This window comes from Bos grunniens, chromosome 28 (genome assembly GCF_055505025.1).
Source record: "Bos grunniens cultivar Pamir isolate PY7600 chromosome 28, Bosgru_T2T1.0, whole genome shotgun sequence".
NCBI classification, from domain to species: domain Eukaryota; kingdom Metazoa; phylum Chordata; class Mammalia; order Artiodactyla; family Bovidae; genus Bos; species Bos grunniens.
This window is the reverse complement of record NC_141192.1, coordinates 37,789,276-37,809,356: the sequence shown is the minus strand read 5'-3', so window position 1 is coordinate 37,809,356 and position 20,081 is coordinate 37,789,276. Positions and strand designations below refer to the sequence as shown.

Here is a 20,081-nt window from a genome sequence, read left to right as displayed (position 1 = left end):
ACAAGAGATGGGAAGAGCAGGGGTCCCCCACTCCTGGGCCACAGACCAGTAGCAGTCCGTGGCCTGTTAGGAAGCGGGCCACACAGAAGCAGGTGAGTGGCTGGCAAGTGAGCGAAGCTTCATCTGTATTTACATCCACTCCCCATCACTCATATTACTGCCTGAGCTCCGCCTCCTGTCAGATCAGTGGCACTTGATTCTCATAGGAACACGAATGCTACTGTGAACTACATATGCAAGGGATCTAGGTTGTGGGCTCCTTAGGAGAATCATCCTGAAACCATCCCCCTATTCCCTGCTCTATGGGACAAGAGTCTTCTGTAAAGCCAACCCCTGGTGCCAAAAAGGCTGGGGACTGCTGGGGTAGAGAACAAACTTTGGGGACACAGTCAGTACAGCAGCAGTTAGGAAGGCTGTCAGCACTGTAAACAAGGCATATGTCTAGCGTCATCAGCTTCTCGACTAACTACAGGATATTAAAGCCTAGCTGTCATCAGTCTGACTCCCTTTTAAAGCATTATGTTCAATTATTATTATAAAGTACTTCATAAAAATGTTTACCTGATATTGCTGTGAACTTTGTATAAAGTTTATTGGAGGCTCGCTTTGTTTACTCTTCAACCTCAAAATGTTATCAGCATATCCCCAGCTCAGGATGGCTGACCACTGAATGTCAGTACTGTTCATGCTTCTCACACCTCAAGAAAGAGAAATAAAAGTATTAGTTGCCACTGATCAGTTATCATTGGACAGCCCACTGAAATGGCAGGTTAAAGACCATTCTGGCCTGTAAGGCCTGAAGTTCACATAGCAGAACATGGTCATTCCAGTGCAAAATCATCTTTATAGCCATAAATGGACCAATTTATGTTAGTTTCATTTCTTTAAGGCTAATAGAATTCTAAGGTTGGAACTATATTCTTTTTCTCCTGTGTTACTTTGGTAGGGATTTATTTGACTTAGAACTAAAATTTCTGTTAAGAAATTTTTATAAAAGACAATGATAATTAAGCTTCCTCTATTTATGTTCTGTGATGCTTTTTCTTCTAATAATAAATATGAACTAGATAATGTTTAAATAACTTTCTAGATACCCCATACTAAAAAATCAATATGGAGAACTACTAATGCTAGAAAGGGACCACTGTTGGAGCAGAAGCAATCCTGAGAAGAATAATTTAATCCTGCAACTGCAAGGATTTTGTATGGGGGAACTTCATATAATGAGGTTCTGTTCTTTTCTTGTTCTACTCTCAACATAATATTATGTCCTTTTGGGATAAAGATCTGGACATCCTGACATCCTTTTCCAGTGTTTCTCATAATCTATCCCTTGTTGGCACACTGACTAGGGCTAATGCAGCATAAAAACTGTAGGTAGCTGGTGCTGCCTGTACAACTAAGAAGCTTTGAGTTCCTTAAGGAGAGTGTGAGTACCTCGCTTAATATATAGCTGTATCTATAATATATAGAATGTGAGTACTCAGCATAATATATAGCATAAAACGTAGCACAATATAATATAAAGCAACAAAACAAATAAATATTTGTTGAATGAATCAAGAGCACATTGAAAATGTAGTTCACAGATTTCTTTTTGTTTTGTTGAGTATAATTCCAAATGTGGGCATCAGTTTTGCAATACAGAAATTAGGATAGCCTTGTTACATATATGCTCCTCTCTAGATAAGCCTCAGGACTTCCCAGATTTTACCACGAGGCCTGGCATGTGGTAAGAACTCAGTAACTGTCCCTGGTTTCTCATTCCAGCAACACAAGATGCACCATCTTTTTTTAAAAAGAAAAATCAACTTCTTCTTTACATATTAGAATAGTAGATCTTAAATAAGAGTTTGCAAGAAAATGACTTTTGGGGCATGTGCAGATTTAGACTCAAGCCCCAGAGATTCTAATTTGGTGTGTCTCCAATGGGACCAACTGAGTATACTTGGAAAAAAAGCACCTCAGACAATTTTGAGGCATTGTCAGTTCTCAAGTAATTGGCCTGTACTGAGCTAAAGACCATTAAACCATGGCAGTTTAGTTGCTATACTGTATTACACATGTGTAACTTGCTTGCTTGCTAAGTCACTTCAGTCGTGTCCGACTCTGTGTGACCCCATAGACAGCAGCTCACCAGGCTCCCCCGTCCCTGGGATTCTCCAGGCAAGAACACTGGAGTGGGTTGCCATTTCCTTCTCCAATGCATGAAAGTGAAAAGTGAAAGTGAAGTCCCTCAGTCGTGTCCGACCCTCAGCGACCCCATGGACTGCAGCCTTCCAGGCTCCTCCATCCATGGGATTTTCCAGGCAAGAGTACTGGAGTGGGGTGCCATTGCCTTCTCCGCATGTGTAACTAGAGGGCTGTTATTTAATATAACAGTGCTCGACACACATGACCTTCCATCTGCTAGCTGCACTCTTAGTCACTCAAGGCCTCTAGGAAATGCCCCTGTGGATGGTTCTACACTGGGTACAGCAGTGAATGCTCAGAGTCCCTGGCTCCAGAGTGCTTACAGTCTGATGGACGTTTATTTATTAAGCACTTAAGCATTTATTAAGCACACCAGAGTCAGGTGTTAACCATTCCTTATATTATTTCAATCAATCATTATAGTGAATTACCCTGTGAAGTAAGTCCTTTTATTACTCCCATTTCATAGATTAAAAGCCAGGACTCAAGAAGCATAAGTAATTTTCTCAAAATTACACAAAAATACACAGGTATTAGGCAGCAGAACTGGGGTGCAAATTCAGGCACCGTGCCACGCAAGCTCATGGCCATAACTTGTATGATACCACTTCCCTGGACACACCTAGATTCTGCCAAATTCCACTTACATTCTATGAGGAAATAAAGTGTAATTTGAAAGAACACAACTATTAAGGGCTTGTGACTGTAGTGGCACAAATAAGGTAGGTTAGCTATTATATTGGACATATTTAAGTCCCACCATGCTAAGTAATAATACCAGCCCCTTTCTCTCTGATCAACAGAGATAAACTTCAATCCATTTTAATTCATTTCTTAAAGGCAAATTATTCACACATTTCGATCCTCTAAGTGTTATTAGTAGTAAACTACTTGTGACGCATCTCATAGCTGACTGCAACATACTAGTGAGAATAAACTACCGATACTGCAACGATGATTAAACAGATTTACCTTACCCTCTTAGTTCACTAAACTTTGATAAAATGGTATGTGGCTTCTTTTATTACTGGTAACTATAAAGGCAATCATTCATCTCATGACAGAAGGGACAGTGAGTTTAAAAGAACTGTGGTCCAGCCAGCACGCTAAATTCCTTGAAGTGGCTGATGCTGGGGCATGGGTCCTGGGGCCCCTGCACTGTGGTGCTCCAGTGGTGGGAGGGGCTGTGAGGACCAGAGGAGCACAGCGCACAGAACTGACACCAAGAGGAGTCAGGCCCCCACTCTGGTTTCCAGGCAAATCTGCATACCCCTGACAGGCACAGATGGGTGCCCTCAGTCATTCATTTAGTGCTTAAAGCCCAGGCCTAGGAAGTAGGGAGAGTTCTTTCACATTAAATAAAATGATTAATTTGGAAGGGCTGAGGAATTGCTTGAATGGAAAATGTCACTAGTTTTCCAGTGTGTAGGTGACATTTAGAAATATCAAGAGGGCCTCTACTGACAGCACTTTCCCATGTGTTGCTTTTAGTGAGTCAGTGCAGAGAGGTGAGAAAAAGATTGCTTTCCAGACATATGTATTTTTAAAACCTATTTTCAAGGCTATCATGATTTTCTCATTTTGTTTTACTTTCATGACTGTCTCTTCTGAGGTACTAGAACTGTTGGTCAAATAAGTCATCTATTCTGGGATTCAAGAACCTCAAAGTGTATATTTCTATAAAATTGATAATGTTTTCATCTCGTGAGACATTTATTCTTGTCTCCTTTAATTCTTCCTCTCATTTCAAATGACACTGCCTTTAGTTCTCATTTTTTTCATGTAGTACGTTTTAATTCCTACTTTGCATTAAATGAACACAAATTTGAATCTGGATTTTCACCAAGGACTCAGAAAACTCAGAAATGAAACAAAATAGCAGCACAGATGAGAGGAAACATTCAAATCTCTTGAAACATAGACCTAGGATGATTTTCATGTTTTATTTTACCTTGTTCTTTGCTATATGTCATCAGAAGACAGAAATTTCGGGACAAACCACAGATTGCTCTAGTGGGCAGAGCCTGGAGAGAACCAAATCTTTCTCCGTGGGGCTGGCTGAAGCAGACCACAGGAACTGGAGCACTTGGGGAACCGACATACTCCCCCCATTTCAAGCCTTTTATCCATGACAAAGGACTCTAAAACCAAGAAAAGTAAAAAGTACATTTAAAAAATGGTGGTAAATATAGAATCACTCATAGAAATATGTGTTCTGGTGACTAGATACAGTGATAAACAAGACAGATGAGGAACACATACTTCCATAGGTGGTGCAAGTGCTATGGACAAAGTCTAAGAAAGGGGAGAGGACTGAGAAAGAGAGTTGCTAGTTAGATGAGGGGTTGGGAAAGAGTCTCTGAGGCAAGCAGACACCTGAGTGAAATGTGTGCTCTATCCGGGGACAGGGCATGCCAGGTGGAGGGAACAGCCAGTGTGAAAGTCCTGAGGTGGGAAGGAGGCAGTTTAGTATCTGTTCCTATTACAAACAGACATCCTGCTCAGGTCCTGCACACGCACCGACTTTAATTAGCTAATGAGCAATAAGTATAGTGGCAAATGAAATGGTATTTATTACTTTTCAGGGATGGACTGTTAAATTATTTTGACATGTTAAAATAATAGATTCTAGTTAAAAATAATGACCCTGGTAATGAAAATGACTAAAATGATTTGTAAGGCTTCAAAATCATGACTTACACTGACAAGTAAACATAAAACAAAAAATACAGCTTTCAACTATGGAAAACAACATGAGTGATCTGGGTTCAGCAAAACAATATTGTCTATCATGTTGATCTTTCTGCTTGCATTTAACATGCAAATTTGATATATATGAGCTATGAGCATAAAGAGTTTACATTTAGTGTTCTACATTCAGTGTATTTAAGTAACTTTATTATAAGAAACAGTTGTCAAAACAAGGTCTGTAAAAACCATTTCCTCTTAAAGTGGATCACAGATGACTGCAATCTGAGATCTCTGCTTTATCTTACAACCTCTTTCCCTTGTCTTTTCATTTTCTATGATTCCCTTCTGCAAACCTCTTTAACACTTTACAAGTCACAGGCTCCCACTTAAGTTGCTTTAATAATGAAGAATTTAGCTGAGGATTAGAATCCATTTTACTCTTAAGGCTTGCTTGCTTTATTTTTCTATTTCAGAATATAAATTAATACTTAATTCCTACTTTAAGAGGCAATACTTCTTATCATGACAATCTGGAGGGGCCAAGAAATCATGTAATATTTCCCCCTTAATTGTGAACTCAAACATTTACACTTCTGGTCACTACTTCTGGTGGAAGCTGACAACCCGGACCATGCTAGGCATGTTTGCACTGGTTCCTACCCTCCCATTTGCGATGCCTGTTATGTCACTGCCTGGTGAGGCTTTCCCCAGTAATAACCCTCAGGGAGGCCACAATCTGACCTGAGCTCCCAGAGCACTCTCTTCATATCACTAATGCAGCATCTTCTACACACAGGACTAGCAGTGCGGGCATCTGTATTCACTGCCTGGTGCACACCTTCAGGCTGGGACCATGGTACTCAATTCCCTGCCTCTAAAGTTTGGGAGGCCTGACCTCTCAGGAGTTGAGCCGTGTTTTCCTGAATTCTATTGAAATCCAAATGACATACCGGATAGGTAATTTCCTTGACCTGTTCTCTGGTTTCCCTGAAAGCAAACTGCACCAACAACCCCACGGCGGCAGGAAGCTCCCCTTCGATGTTGAGCTTGGAGCCAGGTCTGCTCGCATGGGCTGACTGGAACAGCTGACGAGGGGTCTGGCCGTAGGTTTTTATCATGGTTTCTAGTGCTCGTCTTTGAACTGGATCTTCAACTGCAGAGACATCCATTCCAAAATACGTCTGAAGAGAAAAAGAGAATGAGAGGAATGTAAAAAGCAAGACTTGGTGATAATACCAAAGGGGAAAACAACTTGTTTTATTCTCCAGGCAATGGACAATGGAAAGGATTTCCTTTCTCAAATTTCAAATGGAAAGGATTTTAAAATGTTTTTGAACAGAGTGATAATCATTAATAGTCTCAAAGAGATCAGAATAGGAATCATCAATGCTTCTGAATGGATGAAACAAAAATAATTTATCTTGACTGGTGTTAATTAGGTAATTTTATAAAATTAATTTCTAATTTAAGAGAATATCATGTAAGACTTCATTTATCTGCACAGCAAAAGGAAACCATCAATAAACTGAAGAGAGCCTACTGAATGAGAGAAATTGTTTACAAATCACGTACTGATAAAGGGTTAATATCCAAAACATATAAAGTGCAGGATGTGGAGAAAAGGAAGCCCTTGTGCACTGCTGGTGGGAATGTAAATTGATGCAGCCAGTATGGAAAACAGTATGGAGGTGCCTCAAAAAATTAAAAATTGAACTATCATATGATCAATATTTCCACTTCTGGGCATTTGAAAGTGAAAGTGAAAGTTGCTCTGTCATGTCTAACTCTTTGTGACACCACGGACTATATAGTCCATGGAATTCTCCAGGCCAGAATATTGGAGTGGGTAGCCTTTCCCTTCTCCAGGGGATCTTCCCAACCCAGGGATCAAACCCCGGTCTCCCGCACTGCAGGCAGATTCTTTACCAGCTGAGCCACAAAGGAAGCCCTCTGGGCATTTAAACAACATTAATTTGAAAAGATATATGTACCCCTATGTTCATTACAGCTTTATTTATAATAGCCAAGATATGGAAGCAACTTAAGCATGTATACATGGAATGGATAAAGAAGATGTGGTAAATATATACAACTAAATAGTATTCAGTCATAAAAAAGAATGAAATCTTGTTACAACATGGATGGAACTTAAAGGCATTATGCTAAGTGATATAAGTCAGACAGACAAAGGAAAATACCAAACAAATCAGTATGATTTCATTTATATGTGGAATCTAAACAAAAGACCAAGCTCATAGGACTGGTAGTTACCAAAGGTGGGGGTTGGGCAAATGAGTTAAAGGGGCCCACAAGGTACAAATTTCCAGTTATACAACAAATAAGTCATGGAGATGTAATGTGCAACATGATAACTACAATTAACAACACTGTATTGCATATTTGAAAAGTTACTAAGAGAGTAAATCTTAAAAGTCTTCATCACAAGAAAAAAAATTTTTGTAACTAAGTAGGGGGTGGATGTTAATTAGACTTATTGTGGTGATCATTTCACAAATAACTGAATCAGTATGTTGTATACTGGAAACTAATATAATGTATGTCAATTATACCTCAAATTGAAAAAAAAAGAAAAACAAAATGAGGTTTTTCTTTGGTCTTGTCTTTTAGTAAAAACTGATTTAAAAAATAAACAAATTTTTCAATTAAGTTGATCCAAAATAGCTTCTGCAGGCGATTAGTAAGTGGATCTATTTTTTCTGTGGCTGTCTGTCAGATATGGGTCAGAAAGCTGAGTCAACATCACTTCAGGTGGTCCACAAAATCAAAAGAGATAACAGAATTCAGGGATATGACAACATGGAGTCTGAAGAAAACTAGAGGATCCTGCCCCACTCCAACTTTCTCGATTCATAAGAATGAGAACTCGAAGTTCAAAGCACCTGTGTCTGCCTGAAATTGTGTGATATTCAAATGCCCTTTTGTTCTTTGTGTGAATATGCTCAAGGAAAGAGTCGGATTCCTCTCAAGACACAATGGCTGGTGTCACAGGATGATTTTGTGTTGCTAACTCATATAATATCCCCCGTATCTTGAAGATGTCTACAAATATCAATTATTGAGATATGTTTTCTTACACACAGAGACATTAGTAAGGAACCTAGATTTTTGTATGTCTATGTCTTTTCTCTTGTCTGGGTTGAAGAATCAAGAGTCTAAACACCAGTAACACTGAAACCCAAGCAAAGTCTTTGTGGTTTCCATCTTGTAAGTTCGAGAGTAACACAACCATGCTTTACTCATCCTTGGAGAGGATTCATTTAATTCCGATTCCCTCTCTGTGTGTTTGCTTTTGAGGTTTCCACATATACTGCTGAACCTGACAAGAACCTGGCAGTGAGAAGACTGTAATGTGATGTATATTCTTTCAGCGCCCCCAGCCAACTCGGTGAGGTTGTCAGTGGAGGAGGAAGGACAGCTTCACCTCCCAGGCAAGGGGCAGAAGACTGGCTGAGAAACAGTCAATATGTTCCATCTTTCACCAAATCACCGCAGAAAGGCCAGCACACAGTATTCCATGTGACTGGTGTCCTCCATGCTGTCACCTTTCTTAGGACATGAAGCTAAAGAGAAAGATGGGTTAGGGCAGTAATCAGCCTAGAAAAGGAGTAAAAATTCAGGATTTGCCATGCCACCGTCCTTTATCTTTCCCACCTAATGTTGGTACATGTATCTTTTAAAAAAGACTTCATGTGTAATACTACATTGTTGAAAAAGTCACTTGTCCAAAGCGATATAGGCAAAAATGAACTGAGATACAATGCTGCCAGGTAGCTTAAGACAGTATTATTTAGGTTCTAATGAACTGAAAGAGAATCTGAAAGAGTAGCAGTGAGAACTGCAACCTCTTAAATGTAAAGGGTGTTATTACACCTTTGTTCTTAGTGTTGGAGTCAGACGGAAAGTGAGGTGCATTTTTTAAAGCTGGGTACAGACCTGTCATGTTTGTGTATCCTGCTTGTATGATTTAACTTTCAGCATTTAATCAGGAAGCAAATTCCATTTTCATATCTACAAATAACATTTCTATAAATGCCAAAATAAAGTTTCAAAGGTTCTTTAGAAGTTAAATAATCTTCAACATCTACTCCCCTTGCCCACCACACTCCCACCACCACAAGGGCTCCAATACCTGTTATAAATGCTTATCTAAGCAGACTCATTCTTTATGGTTGTTTAATTTAATAGACTCAAAAATTCAAAAGGAGATTGGAATAACCCTATAGCCAGAGCTCTTAAAATTTACTTTAAAATAGTACTTCTTCACCTTCTATGGTATCAGTTTCTAGTGAACCCCATACACTAGTGAATGATGAATTAAGATCAAAAGGCATTTTTACATTCCTTTTTACAAAGTTAATACTTATACTTAATTGGATGGCAGACATTACCCTGTATACATTTTCTTATTTATGAGGTTGGTATTATTGTTCACATTTTCCAAATCTGCACAAAAGTATAGAGAGGTTAAGGTGACACTGCAGGTCACACAGCAAGCAGCAGAGTCACAGAATGAGGATGTGAACTCAATCCTGGATTCAGAGACTGTGAACTTAAATGCTACACTTCGTTTTGTCCCACGAATTGAGTTTTGTTAAATTTCTAAAACAGGGCATCCCTGGTGGGCCAGTGGTTAGGACTCCATGCCTCCAATGCAGGGGGCAAGGATGTGGCAAAAAAAATAAAATGTATTTAAAATTTCTAGAACAATGGTACCAACTCTATCCTTTGTAAAGCTCTAAAGTCCCAAAGAATTAATGAAAAAATCTAGTAAGATGAGAATTAAATGGTATATTTTAGCATGCATATACTTTTAATGTGAATTTTAAATGAGAATAATTGAAAATTTGTGCCAGTATTATAGGCACAGAGTATACTAAGGTTAATGTCCAAATTCTTAATTGCTTTTAACTTGTATTGGAGTAAAATTGCTTTACAAGGTTGTGTTAGTTTCTGCTGTACAACAAAATGAACTTAATTGCTTATATTTTTATTTAGCTGTGCTGGGTCTTAGTTGCAGCATATGGGATCTAGTTCCCTGTCCAGGGATCAAACCCAGGCCCACTGCATTGGGAGCGCAGAGTCTTAGCCCCTGGACGACCAGGGAAGCTCTTAACTGCTTTTAAAGTTACATTTTAGATCAAATATGAAGCTTAAAAATTATACCTCAGTCTTTAAAACCTTTAAAACTTACATATATACTTCTACAGAGGTATAGTTTACACACAATAAAACACTACAGATTTTTAAAGTACCATCTGATGGAACCATCATGAAAATCAAGGTACAGAGCATTTCTATCACCCAGAAAGTTCCCTGATGTCCTTTAGGCAGTCAATACCCTACTCCCTGGAGGCAACTATTGTTCTGATTTCTACCACTAGGAAGGAGATTAATCTTCCTTGTTCTAGAATTTCAGGTAAATGGAGTGGATTCATACAGGGTGGATCAGGTTTCTTTCAGTCAGCATAAAACATTTCCTCTTTATTGTTGAGTAGTATTCCATTTATTCAATACCTGGAATTGTTAGTCTTTTATTTAGAGTCATTCTCAATGATATAAAGTGGTAACTCACTGTGGCTCTAATGTGCATTTCCCTGATGACTAAAGACATGACTTAGCATATATAAAGATATATATGCTAAGTCATGTCTGCCTCTTTTGCGACCCCATGGACTGTAGCCCGCCAGGCTCCTCTGTCCATGGGATTTCCCAGGCAAGAATACTGGAAGGGGTTGCCATTTCCTTCTCCAGGGGATCTTCCTGACCCAGGGTTCAAACCTGCATCTTTTGCATTGGCAGGTGGATTCTTTATTGCTGAGCCACAGGAAAGCCCTGATGACTAAAGATGACAGCTTTTTTTCATTTGCTTACTGGACATTCATATATCTTCCCTCCCTGTGTGAATCTTATTCACCTTTGCATCCCCAGAGCCTGGGAAAATAAAACTTCCTGAAAAGGATAGTTGTTTTTTTTTTTAATGTAGACTAATAACATTGAAAAATATACATTAAAGTGTAACAATTCGACTTCTGGGAATTTAACTCAAAGAAGTAAAGCGGTACATAAAGAAATAATCGGAGGAATATTATTTTTAGTAGAAGAACACTAACGAAATATCCAAGAATACGGGACTAGTTAAATAAATTACCGGATATCCATACTTTGGAATAATAAGTAGCATTAATATTATTATATAAATGGGGGTCTCCCTGGTGCCTCAGTGCTAAAGAATCTGCCTGCCAATGCAGGAGACAAGGGTTTGATCCCTGACCAGGGAAGATCCCACATGCCGCAGAGCAACTAAGCCTGTGCACCACAACTACCGAAGCCTGCATACTCTGGAGCCCGAGCTCTGCAACCAGAGAAGCCACGGCAGCGAGAAGCCTGCACACAGAAACTGGAGAGTAGCCCCCGCTCTCCATGATTAGAGAAAAGCCTGCACAGTAGCGAAGACCCAGCACTGCCATAAATAAATAAATGAAATTATTTTTTAAAAGATAATATTACAGAAATAAAATCATTATATAAATGAAGTGATATGTGTAGGAAAAAGAAAGTGGTTTGATATTTATCTTTAGATGGTGATATCAAAGTTGATCTTAAAATTTCTTCCTTTTGTAGTCTGTATCTTAGATATTATTCTAACAAGGCACAAATATTGTTTGTACAATAAGGAAAGGGGATGCAATTTAAAAACAGAACATGTATATAGGATGATGTGCAGAAAAGAGTTACACAGCAGGCCTGAACTGCTCTCCTTGGGAAGGTGTGTCTGGAAGGCCTGTCCTTGGCCTTGTCTGGGAACACGCATTTCAGAAGAGTTTCTACCTTTTTCACCTGATAAAAGTGGTTCACTGCACCCAAGCTGGACAATGTGGCATATCTTGAACACCTGGTTTCCTTCCGAGGCCCAGAACTTCTGGACATGAGAGGGTGCCCACATTACCAGTCCTCAATAAAAACCCCGCACGGCAGCCCTAATTCTGTCAGTTTGTTGCTGGAGGAACTGAGTGAGTTCTCTGTGACTCACTGGGATAAGTCTCTTGGAAGCTGGTGCCTGGTGCCCTCCAGCTCTGCCCCATGTATCTTTTCCCTTTGCTGCTTTTGCTTTGTACCCTTCACTGTAAGTACAACTGTATGCTGAGTTCTTAAGTCCTCATCCAACCTGGGAGTGGTCTTAGGGAATCTCTGACAGACAGTATCTAAGTTATTCTTAAAGAGGTGAAACATAAACCTGAAAAAATCTTGGACAAGTTCCGTGTCTTTGTCAATTATTCTCTTGAACTTGAGTATTATAAAGAAACTGTCTAACTTTTAAATACTCAGGTTCTACCTTATATAAATGCAGAATTTTAAAAGAGTCACTTACAGCAGGATGAAAAACATTGATGGCTTGGACAGAGGCCTTCCCTTTTTGTTTATACCCGAATACCAAGTCAATCCACTGACAGATGTTCTGGGACACGTAGTCAGACTCTAGAGCCTGTCGATGGATGAGGATAAAAAGACGGGGATCGTTACGTGCCCAAGGAGGGAGGTTGACGTGATTAACCCGCTCACCGTTCTGACGCACACCAAAATCGAAACCTAAAAGAGAAGATTAATATCAGTGTTTATCTCCTCCAAATCATGCTTCCTTTGGCCCACTGAGCAGACTTGAAGAGTTCACAGAAATAGCTATTGTGTGTTATAACCAGGAAAAGGAGCATCCAGAAGTTAGTAACACTGCTGCTCACCTGCTGACTTAACGACTCATAGAGCTGCATGGATCAACACTATCTATCCTAACTGAATCTGAAATCTTTCAAATTTACTTGTCCACCTCTTCATATTATATTGAAAAGAAGCAGAAAATCACTGCCTGCTAACTCTAATATTTCACTTATCAAATCTTCAAATGCACCAAGTATGAAAACATCTCAATTGTAATCTTGATTAAAATAAAGTGAAGGCTTTTATATAAGCATTTCAGAATTATTGGTGTTAATACATAATAAATTTAAGGCTACTTGTGTGGTAAATATTAGCATTCTGCAATTTAAAAAACTCAACAAAGTATATACATTCCAAGAGTGAACTTAGTCTATTTATTTTATGGTAAATCTATAGGTCTGTTTTGATTTCATCTCCACTAAGCATTCCCATAGACACAAAATTATACTTAACATATTAAGAGGGGTGTTCTGTGATGTAAATAAGGTGTTATCTAATTGTCTCATTAGACTGCTAGTGTAAACAAAAATCTCAGAAGTGTTTCTTTAAAAAAATTATCCTGGAGGAGTAGGAGGGAGCCTAGAGAGGGAAGGGATATATGTATGTATACATAAAACTGATTCATGTTGTACAGCAGACACTAACACAACACTGTAAAGCAATTATATTCCAGTTTAGAAAACTAAATAAAAAATTAAAAAAAATTATCCTAAACGAAATGTTACCTTTGAACAGAAATTTTTTGCGCTATTTTTTATGGAAAGAAAATCTGATCATCATAGCAGAACACAAATTTAAAAGAGCCTCTTAAAAGCTGATTATGCTCCATATGAAAGTAAGTTGCTGTCTGACTGCTTTTTGATCTTTTTGTGAAAACAACTGGAAGGATCTTCACTAATTTTGGAAGTACCTGGAAATGATATGATATGATAGGAAATATAAACCAAGGGCTTATATAAAATTAACAAGGGGTGAGGGTGAGGGTCACCTCAAAAAGCCCAGCAGTCATCTGACAGCTGCAGGGTGACAGTGTCAAAATGGACTGGCTGAGCACCTCCAGACTCTGTGTGGCAGCTTCAAGGGAGGCAGCAGAGACTCACTGATTGAACTGATTGAACAGTAGTGATGAGGCATATAAGGGTTGAGCAGGAGAGGGTGAGCAGCAGGGGGCTCGATGAACTCAAATCATTTCTAACTTTCTGGGGCTCTGGACACATCAGAGGGGTAGACACTTCACTCAGAGCGGGTACCTGGAGGTACAATGAAAGGCCTACAGGAACGCTCATAGGAAATGGCAGGATGTATGCTATGGCAAGTTATCTTCTCCAAAAATGGCTATTACAACACTCGTTGCTGTGCATGCTTTTCTAGAATCTCACTACTCCCCTATTAAGTGGCAAAGTCTATGCTCCTTCCTTTTGAATGTGGGCAGGCCCTTGTGACTACCTCCCAAGCAGAATGCACTCGAAGGCCACTCTGTGGCCTCCAAGGCTAGGCTGGAAAAGGCCATGCAGCCTCTGCTCATCTCTCTTGGGCCACTCGTGTTAGGAGCCCGGAGTTGCCAACTAGGATGTCGGAGGCTGCATGCTGCAAGAAGTCCACAATAGTCCATGTGGAGAAACCACGAGGAAAACTACAGACACTAAAGAAGGAGCAGCCCGCCAGCCTCATGCTGCTCTGTTTCCCTGGATGTTCCTGCTGCAGCCAATCTGAATGTAACCGCACAAGAGACCCTGAGCCAAAACCACAAAAGCCACCTGGCTGAGCTGTTCCTGAATTTCTGACCTGCAGAAACTATCATGGGTGATACATTTAATGTTTTGAGTCACTAAGTACGGGCGTTATTTGTTATACAGCTATAGATAATGGGACAGAGAAGGCAATGGCACCCTACTCCAGTACTCTTGCCTGGAAAATCCCATGGATGGAGGAGCCTGGTGGGCTGCAGTCCATGGGGTCGCCAAGAGTCGGACATGACTGAGCAACTTCACTTTCACTTCTCACTTTCATGCACTGGAGAAGGAAATGGCAACCCACTCCAGTGTTCTTGCCTTGGAGAATCCCAGGGACGGGGAGCCTGGTGGGCTGCCGTCGATGGGGTTGCAAAGAGTCGGACACGACTGAAGCGACTTAGCAGCAGCAGCAGCATATATAATGGGAACATACATATAAGAAACCATGGACAGGGAGACAAGCAGCAGACTAACTGAGGCAGGAACCACAAGGCAGGTACCCCAAATTGAAGGTGTTGATATTTCACTGAGGCATTCCTTACTTGGGCAACACTATGAAACATGCTCCAAGTAATTAGCAGCACAGATTTATTAGTGATTATCTAAATAACTTCAGAGAAGCTAGTTAATACAGTAAAAAATTCTGAAGTAATTGGCCAACACGTTAACTTCTCTAAAGATATAATTCTCAATTTCACATATTCCTAAAAGTCACATAAAAATATGAAATTAGGTAGTGAAAGAAAAGACACCTTGTAAAGGATTAACTGATCTTACATTAAAGAGCAGGTATGATTAGCTGAGACTGTTGGTCACTGGCATCACAGAAAATCTTATTTTATTTTCTAGTGTCACTTTTCATTATTCAATAACTCTAGTCAGAGTGTTTTACTTCTAACTTGGTCATTACTCATAAAATCATTGACATTTGGTTAATTTAGATTGTTCTTTAATAAATTCATGACTTTTAAAAGTAATCAGCATATTACAACTTTTATAATCAGAGAAAATAATAAAGCAATTTCTGTAACAAAATTAAAATACACATGTTTACAAATGCTTTCATAGTTAATATTTAAAATCCTCAAGCTCATTTGGAAATAAAATTATATACCTAGTAAGTAAAGGCATTTCTCTTATTTGGGGTCTCAAATTTTAGAACTTACAAAAGCTATTTTTATTTTTGGAAAATTATAAAGTAAGTACAAACTCTAAGAAATTTAAATTATAAATGATTTATTGCTGTACCTTCACGGTTAACTAAGAATTCTGGAAGATAGAAAAACTCTGGGATAAGTTCTTTCACATCAGTCATGGACTCAAAAGATGAGAGGCGCCAAGTTGTATTCGTAGAATGAAAAGTTCTATCTGGAATGTCAAAACTTTGATCTAAAAAGAAATACAAATAACACACTTAAGACACAAAGACTTGATTCCATTTGAAACTTGTTATAATTTACTTTCAATACTTCAAAAATATTAAAATGATTTTATTTGTTCATAATGTAAAAGAGGTTATTTGTGTTTGTGAAAATAAATATTACTCTACATAATTTGAGACTGTATTATTTTTAAACTGTATTATGCTTTCACGTATAACTAGATACATTTATATAACTTGTTTAATTAATATTAAATATCTATATGCCCAAGAAGAATGAAAGTTCCATAAAAGCAGACACCTGGGATATCAACTATACCAAGCACATTCTAGGAACTAGATAATTATTTATTTATTGAATGAATAAATATGGAAGGAAAATTAAAATTCAAGTAGGTAAAAATAGTTTTTACCCCATCAAGAAGCAGAATTATCCCTTTACCTCTAATCAGTAAAACTATTTTTCTTCTCTCTTTTCTTTTCTCTTTCTGGGGTGACAAGGGCACTGCTTTTTAAATGTTCTAACTCTTAGCTAAATAAGTAAAATTCCCTATGAATGAAAATAAACTAATAGTTATTCTTTTAAGCTTTCCTTGTGTAGACTATTAACAATCAAGGACTGACTTTCAATTCTGTCTTTTCTGTCAACAGTTAACAGACTTTCTAGCCTAGAATATGAAATGGTATCTAAACTCCAGCTCTTGAAAACATCAGCAGTGTGGATTCTTCTTAGGCACCATGTGTACCATCTAAAACTCCCCTAACCTGTCGGAATTTGAACATATTTTTTCACCTGGAGACAGAGACTAATTTCAGCATCAAGCAAGGCACAATTTTTTTTTAAATATGCTAAATCTTCCCCAAGCCTGACCTGCTTTGCCAAGCAATGTTTTCTATCACTTTTACTACTTTCTCCTCTATTCAGCTGAATCAGTTAGAATTGGCTGGGCACTAAATAAAATCTGGGATGAAATGAGGTTTGTAAATTTTTTTGTTTTGTTTTGTTTTCTCAGAAAGTAGGGAGGGCCACTTAAAAAAGTACTAACTCACTCAGGATAAAAAGTTATTAATCTAAATGGAATCTAGGAAAATTAAAGGCAATTCTGTGAGGCTATGGTGGAATCAATACGCAGAACTGTGGAACAGGAGAAACACACTGAGGCTTCTGTTTGAATTTTTAAATTCTCTGTAGTTTCTTGATTTTTTAAAAAAGTAATACTACAAATTCCTATAATCTAGAACACGTGTGAACTCAAGTGGCAGTTGTTAACTTAGCGCTTTTGCTTCCCAGGGGACATTTTTGGTTCTCATGGCTGGTGAGGGATGCCATGGGCATCTAGTAGGTCAAGGCCAGGGATGCCGCTAAATGTCCCAGAGTGCACAGGTCAGTCTCCATTACAGAGAACTATGTAGCTCCGAATGACTACAGTGCCAAAGTGAGAAACCCTGGATTAAAGGAGAAGTCTAGAAATAAATTAAAATGCCATTACAAATCATTTTAAATTAATCAGAAGAATAGAATGGGGACTGAGCTAGTCCCTGTTGTCTTTTTTAAAAATCATTCTTAAATACACAGTGAAGAAAACCTAGCATAATAGTTGATTGAGAGTTTTATATTAATAGATTCTTGGACGACATGAAAAGAAATGAAAGGCAATAACAGTTCTGTTATATACTGCCATTGTCCCAAACCACATCTGAAATAGTTTTTCATTTTTATTATTATTATTCTTTTGGCCGTACCACCTGACTTGCAGATCTTAGCCCCCTGACCAGGGATTGAATCTGTGCCCTCAGCAGTGAAAGTGTGGAGTCCTAACCACTAGGACTGCCAGGGAATTCCTGAAATATCCTTTTTTATTCTGACTGCTACTTTTTAATAACAGCATTCACAAATCAGAACACATCCAGAAATATGAGCAGAACAGTGACAGGTTTGGAAACCAGAGCAAACATCGCTTAAATAAGTACAAAACTGTCTTACTTATTTCTGCATTCCTTGCAGCAAGCCTTGTATATAGGAGGCTCTTAACTACGGATAATTAGCCTAGGGATAAGCAAGAGTGAGAGGAGGAGGAGGCAGGGTAGTAATATTCAAATATTTGAACAGCTGTCATATGCAACATTTGTTTTGTGTACTGACAAATAGAAGAGGGACAAATACAAGAAAGCCCCTTTCACAGGCCAAGTGGTCTACAGAATACAAAATTTATTCCCCCAAGAGGTTGCATGCATATGAGTGTAAATACATAAAGAAGTTCAAGAAGAGTCGAGTAATTGAATGGATAATGATTCCACAAAGGATTCTGTTCCAGGAGGAACAACTACAGGGCTAGTACCACTGACTCACGAGAAACTGACAGGACTTCTCACTAGAAATCAGTGTTCTCATTAGAAACCTACTTGCACACAAAGCAATAAATTCACCGGTTTCAAAGCCATCTTCAGGTGTGTGGGCGGCCACTGAAGATGACTCCCTAGGTGGTTACTATGGTGGAGGTGGCAGTGCAGGTCTCCTAATAGCCACCTACTGATGACAACTTAAAATTCCCCTTTGGGGGCCAAAGATAACAGGTTATCTGAAATCATTCAGTTGAACATTTTAAAAAAGTGAATTCATAACTTTAAAAGGGAGGGTAAAGTTTTTCCTATGTGAATGATATCTTAACTTTTAAAAAGTGAATTGCATTTTTATAAATGTAGAAAAGTTCAATTTGAGGCTGAAATCTGAGACATTATCGAGATGATTTGGCTTACTGCAGGTTTCTCTTTAAAAAAAAATTAAATTTATTGGACTGCACCTGGGATCTTCGATCTTCATTGTGGTATTCAGAATCTTTTAGTTGAGGCATGTGGGATCTAGTTAGTTCCCTGACCAGGAATCGAACCCAGGCTTCCTGCATTAAGAGTGCAGAGTCTTAGCCACTAGACCACCAGGGAAGTCCCAGCAGGTATCTTAAAGAGACTTTTGTTCAGAAAGTAAGCAGAATTCTTTTTCCTATGGTTTGATTAGTTTTAATACATTCTCAGGATGTCAGCAAACTGGTTTTCCCCTGATGACCAATCTGACCTTTGAGGCAGTTAGAAAACCATCCTTACCTTGATAAGCTAAAAACATCTTTGTGAAAGGAGGCATTCTGACCAGGAAGTGAAGCACAGTGCCGCTGTTGGAGTAGTGGGAGCCGTAGTGGTAGGGCTGCACCGGGGGCATAGGGTCGTCTTCCCGGGCTCCTTTGCGGTACTCCTCCTCCAGGTACTGAAGGACACGGGGACCAAATTGGTGATAGTGAGCTCCACGTAGAGCTGGAGAAGCCTCACTCATCTTCTTTGCCATCCTTCTCTAGTGCCCCTTAGGTGCCATCCTCCATAGCTTGCCCTCAGCCTTCTGGAGTGTCTGGGGGCCTCCTCCTTGGTGTCCCAGTGAGGGCTGCCCACTCGAGAAGCATTTGGCTGTCTGCACGTTTACCCTCTTAGTCCCTCGTAGAAAACCCAGCTGTTCTCAGTGGGTTGGTTCTCAGCCCTCTGGTCCCCACTAATGGCTCATAATGTTTAAACTGATCAACAAATAAGAACTGCCACTTTCACCAGAGATGTCTGCATTTTAAGAGGGCTTCAAAACGTAATGCTGTGTTCTTTAGAGAAATGCTTCTCTCACAGAGGAAATGCAAGAGAAATGTAAAAACTGTATCACATTATTGAAATTCTTTAATATAACATTTTATAGCTGTTTTGCAGTAGACTTACACAGAAATAAAAAAGAATTTGGTGATCCTTCAACTACTCTTATCTTCCCATCATAAAGTAAGAAGCTCAACCAAAGTTTTAATATCTGTCACTATTTTCATCTCCCATAGTTTCTGTCTCTAATAAAGTCAGGTGACAGTGAATTTTCTGGAGTCATTTCTTTTTGATTTCCATAAGCACTGCCCCATTTTTAGCTACAGAAGAATCAAGCATTGACAGCTTTAAGATTCCTGGAGGGATCTTTCTGAAATTTTGACATAAGATAACATGGTGAATATGAGAAAACTGCTTCAGCTGCTCCTATCTTCATACTGAGTGAAGAATACAACATATGCCTAATGAGTTTTTTTGAATTTCCAACAGGATTCCATTAACATTAATTTCACGGAAATAGATAATTAACTTCTATTTTAAACTTTAAAATCCAGTATTTTTTGTTAACAAACCTGTGTACAATTTGCTGAGATGAATAACAAGGGGTTATGGTAAATTACAAATATATTGATATTATTATATATAACACTAGGGAATATAAACAGCAGGTCCCTGGACATTTTTGTGATTTTTATAAGGAATATAATTATTTCATACATTTGAACGTAACA

At 38.8% G+C, this 20,081-nt stretch overlaps 1 protein-coding gene and 1 non-coding gene across 10 annotated transcripts in view; both read right to left on the bottom strand.

Moving 5' to 3' along the window:
• The window catches only part of LYST (lysosomal trafficking regulator), a 176,208-nt gene that overhangs the window by 15,885 nt on the left and 140,242 nt on the right, over window positions 1-20,081 (bottom strand). For all 9 annotated transcript variants that reach the window (XM_086382817.1, XM_086382820.1, XM_086382815.1 and 6 more), the window contains 6 exons: window positions 18,832-18,988; window positions 15,600-15,740; window positions 12,275-12,492; window positions 5,835-6,065; window positions 4,145-4,334; window positions 562-698 (listed from right to left, as the gene is read on the bottom strand). In XM_086382817.1, coding sequence (XP_086238943.1) covers window positions 562-698; window positions 4,145-4,334; window positions 5,835-6,065; window positions 12,275-12,492; window positions 15,600-15,740; window positions 18,832-18,988 — 1,074 coding nt within the window. The remainder of the gene's footprint in view (window positions 1-561; window positions 699-4,144; window positions 4,335-5,834; window positions 6,066-12,274; window positions 12,493-15,599; window positions 15,741-18,831; window positions 18,989-20,081) is intronic.
• TRNAK-CUU (transfer RNA lysine (anticodon CUU)) lies at window positions 18,600-18,672 on the bottom strand. The gene has a single exon. It is a non-coding gene; the product is annotated as a tRNA-Lys (tRNA).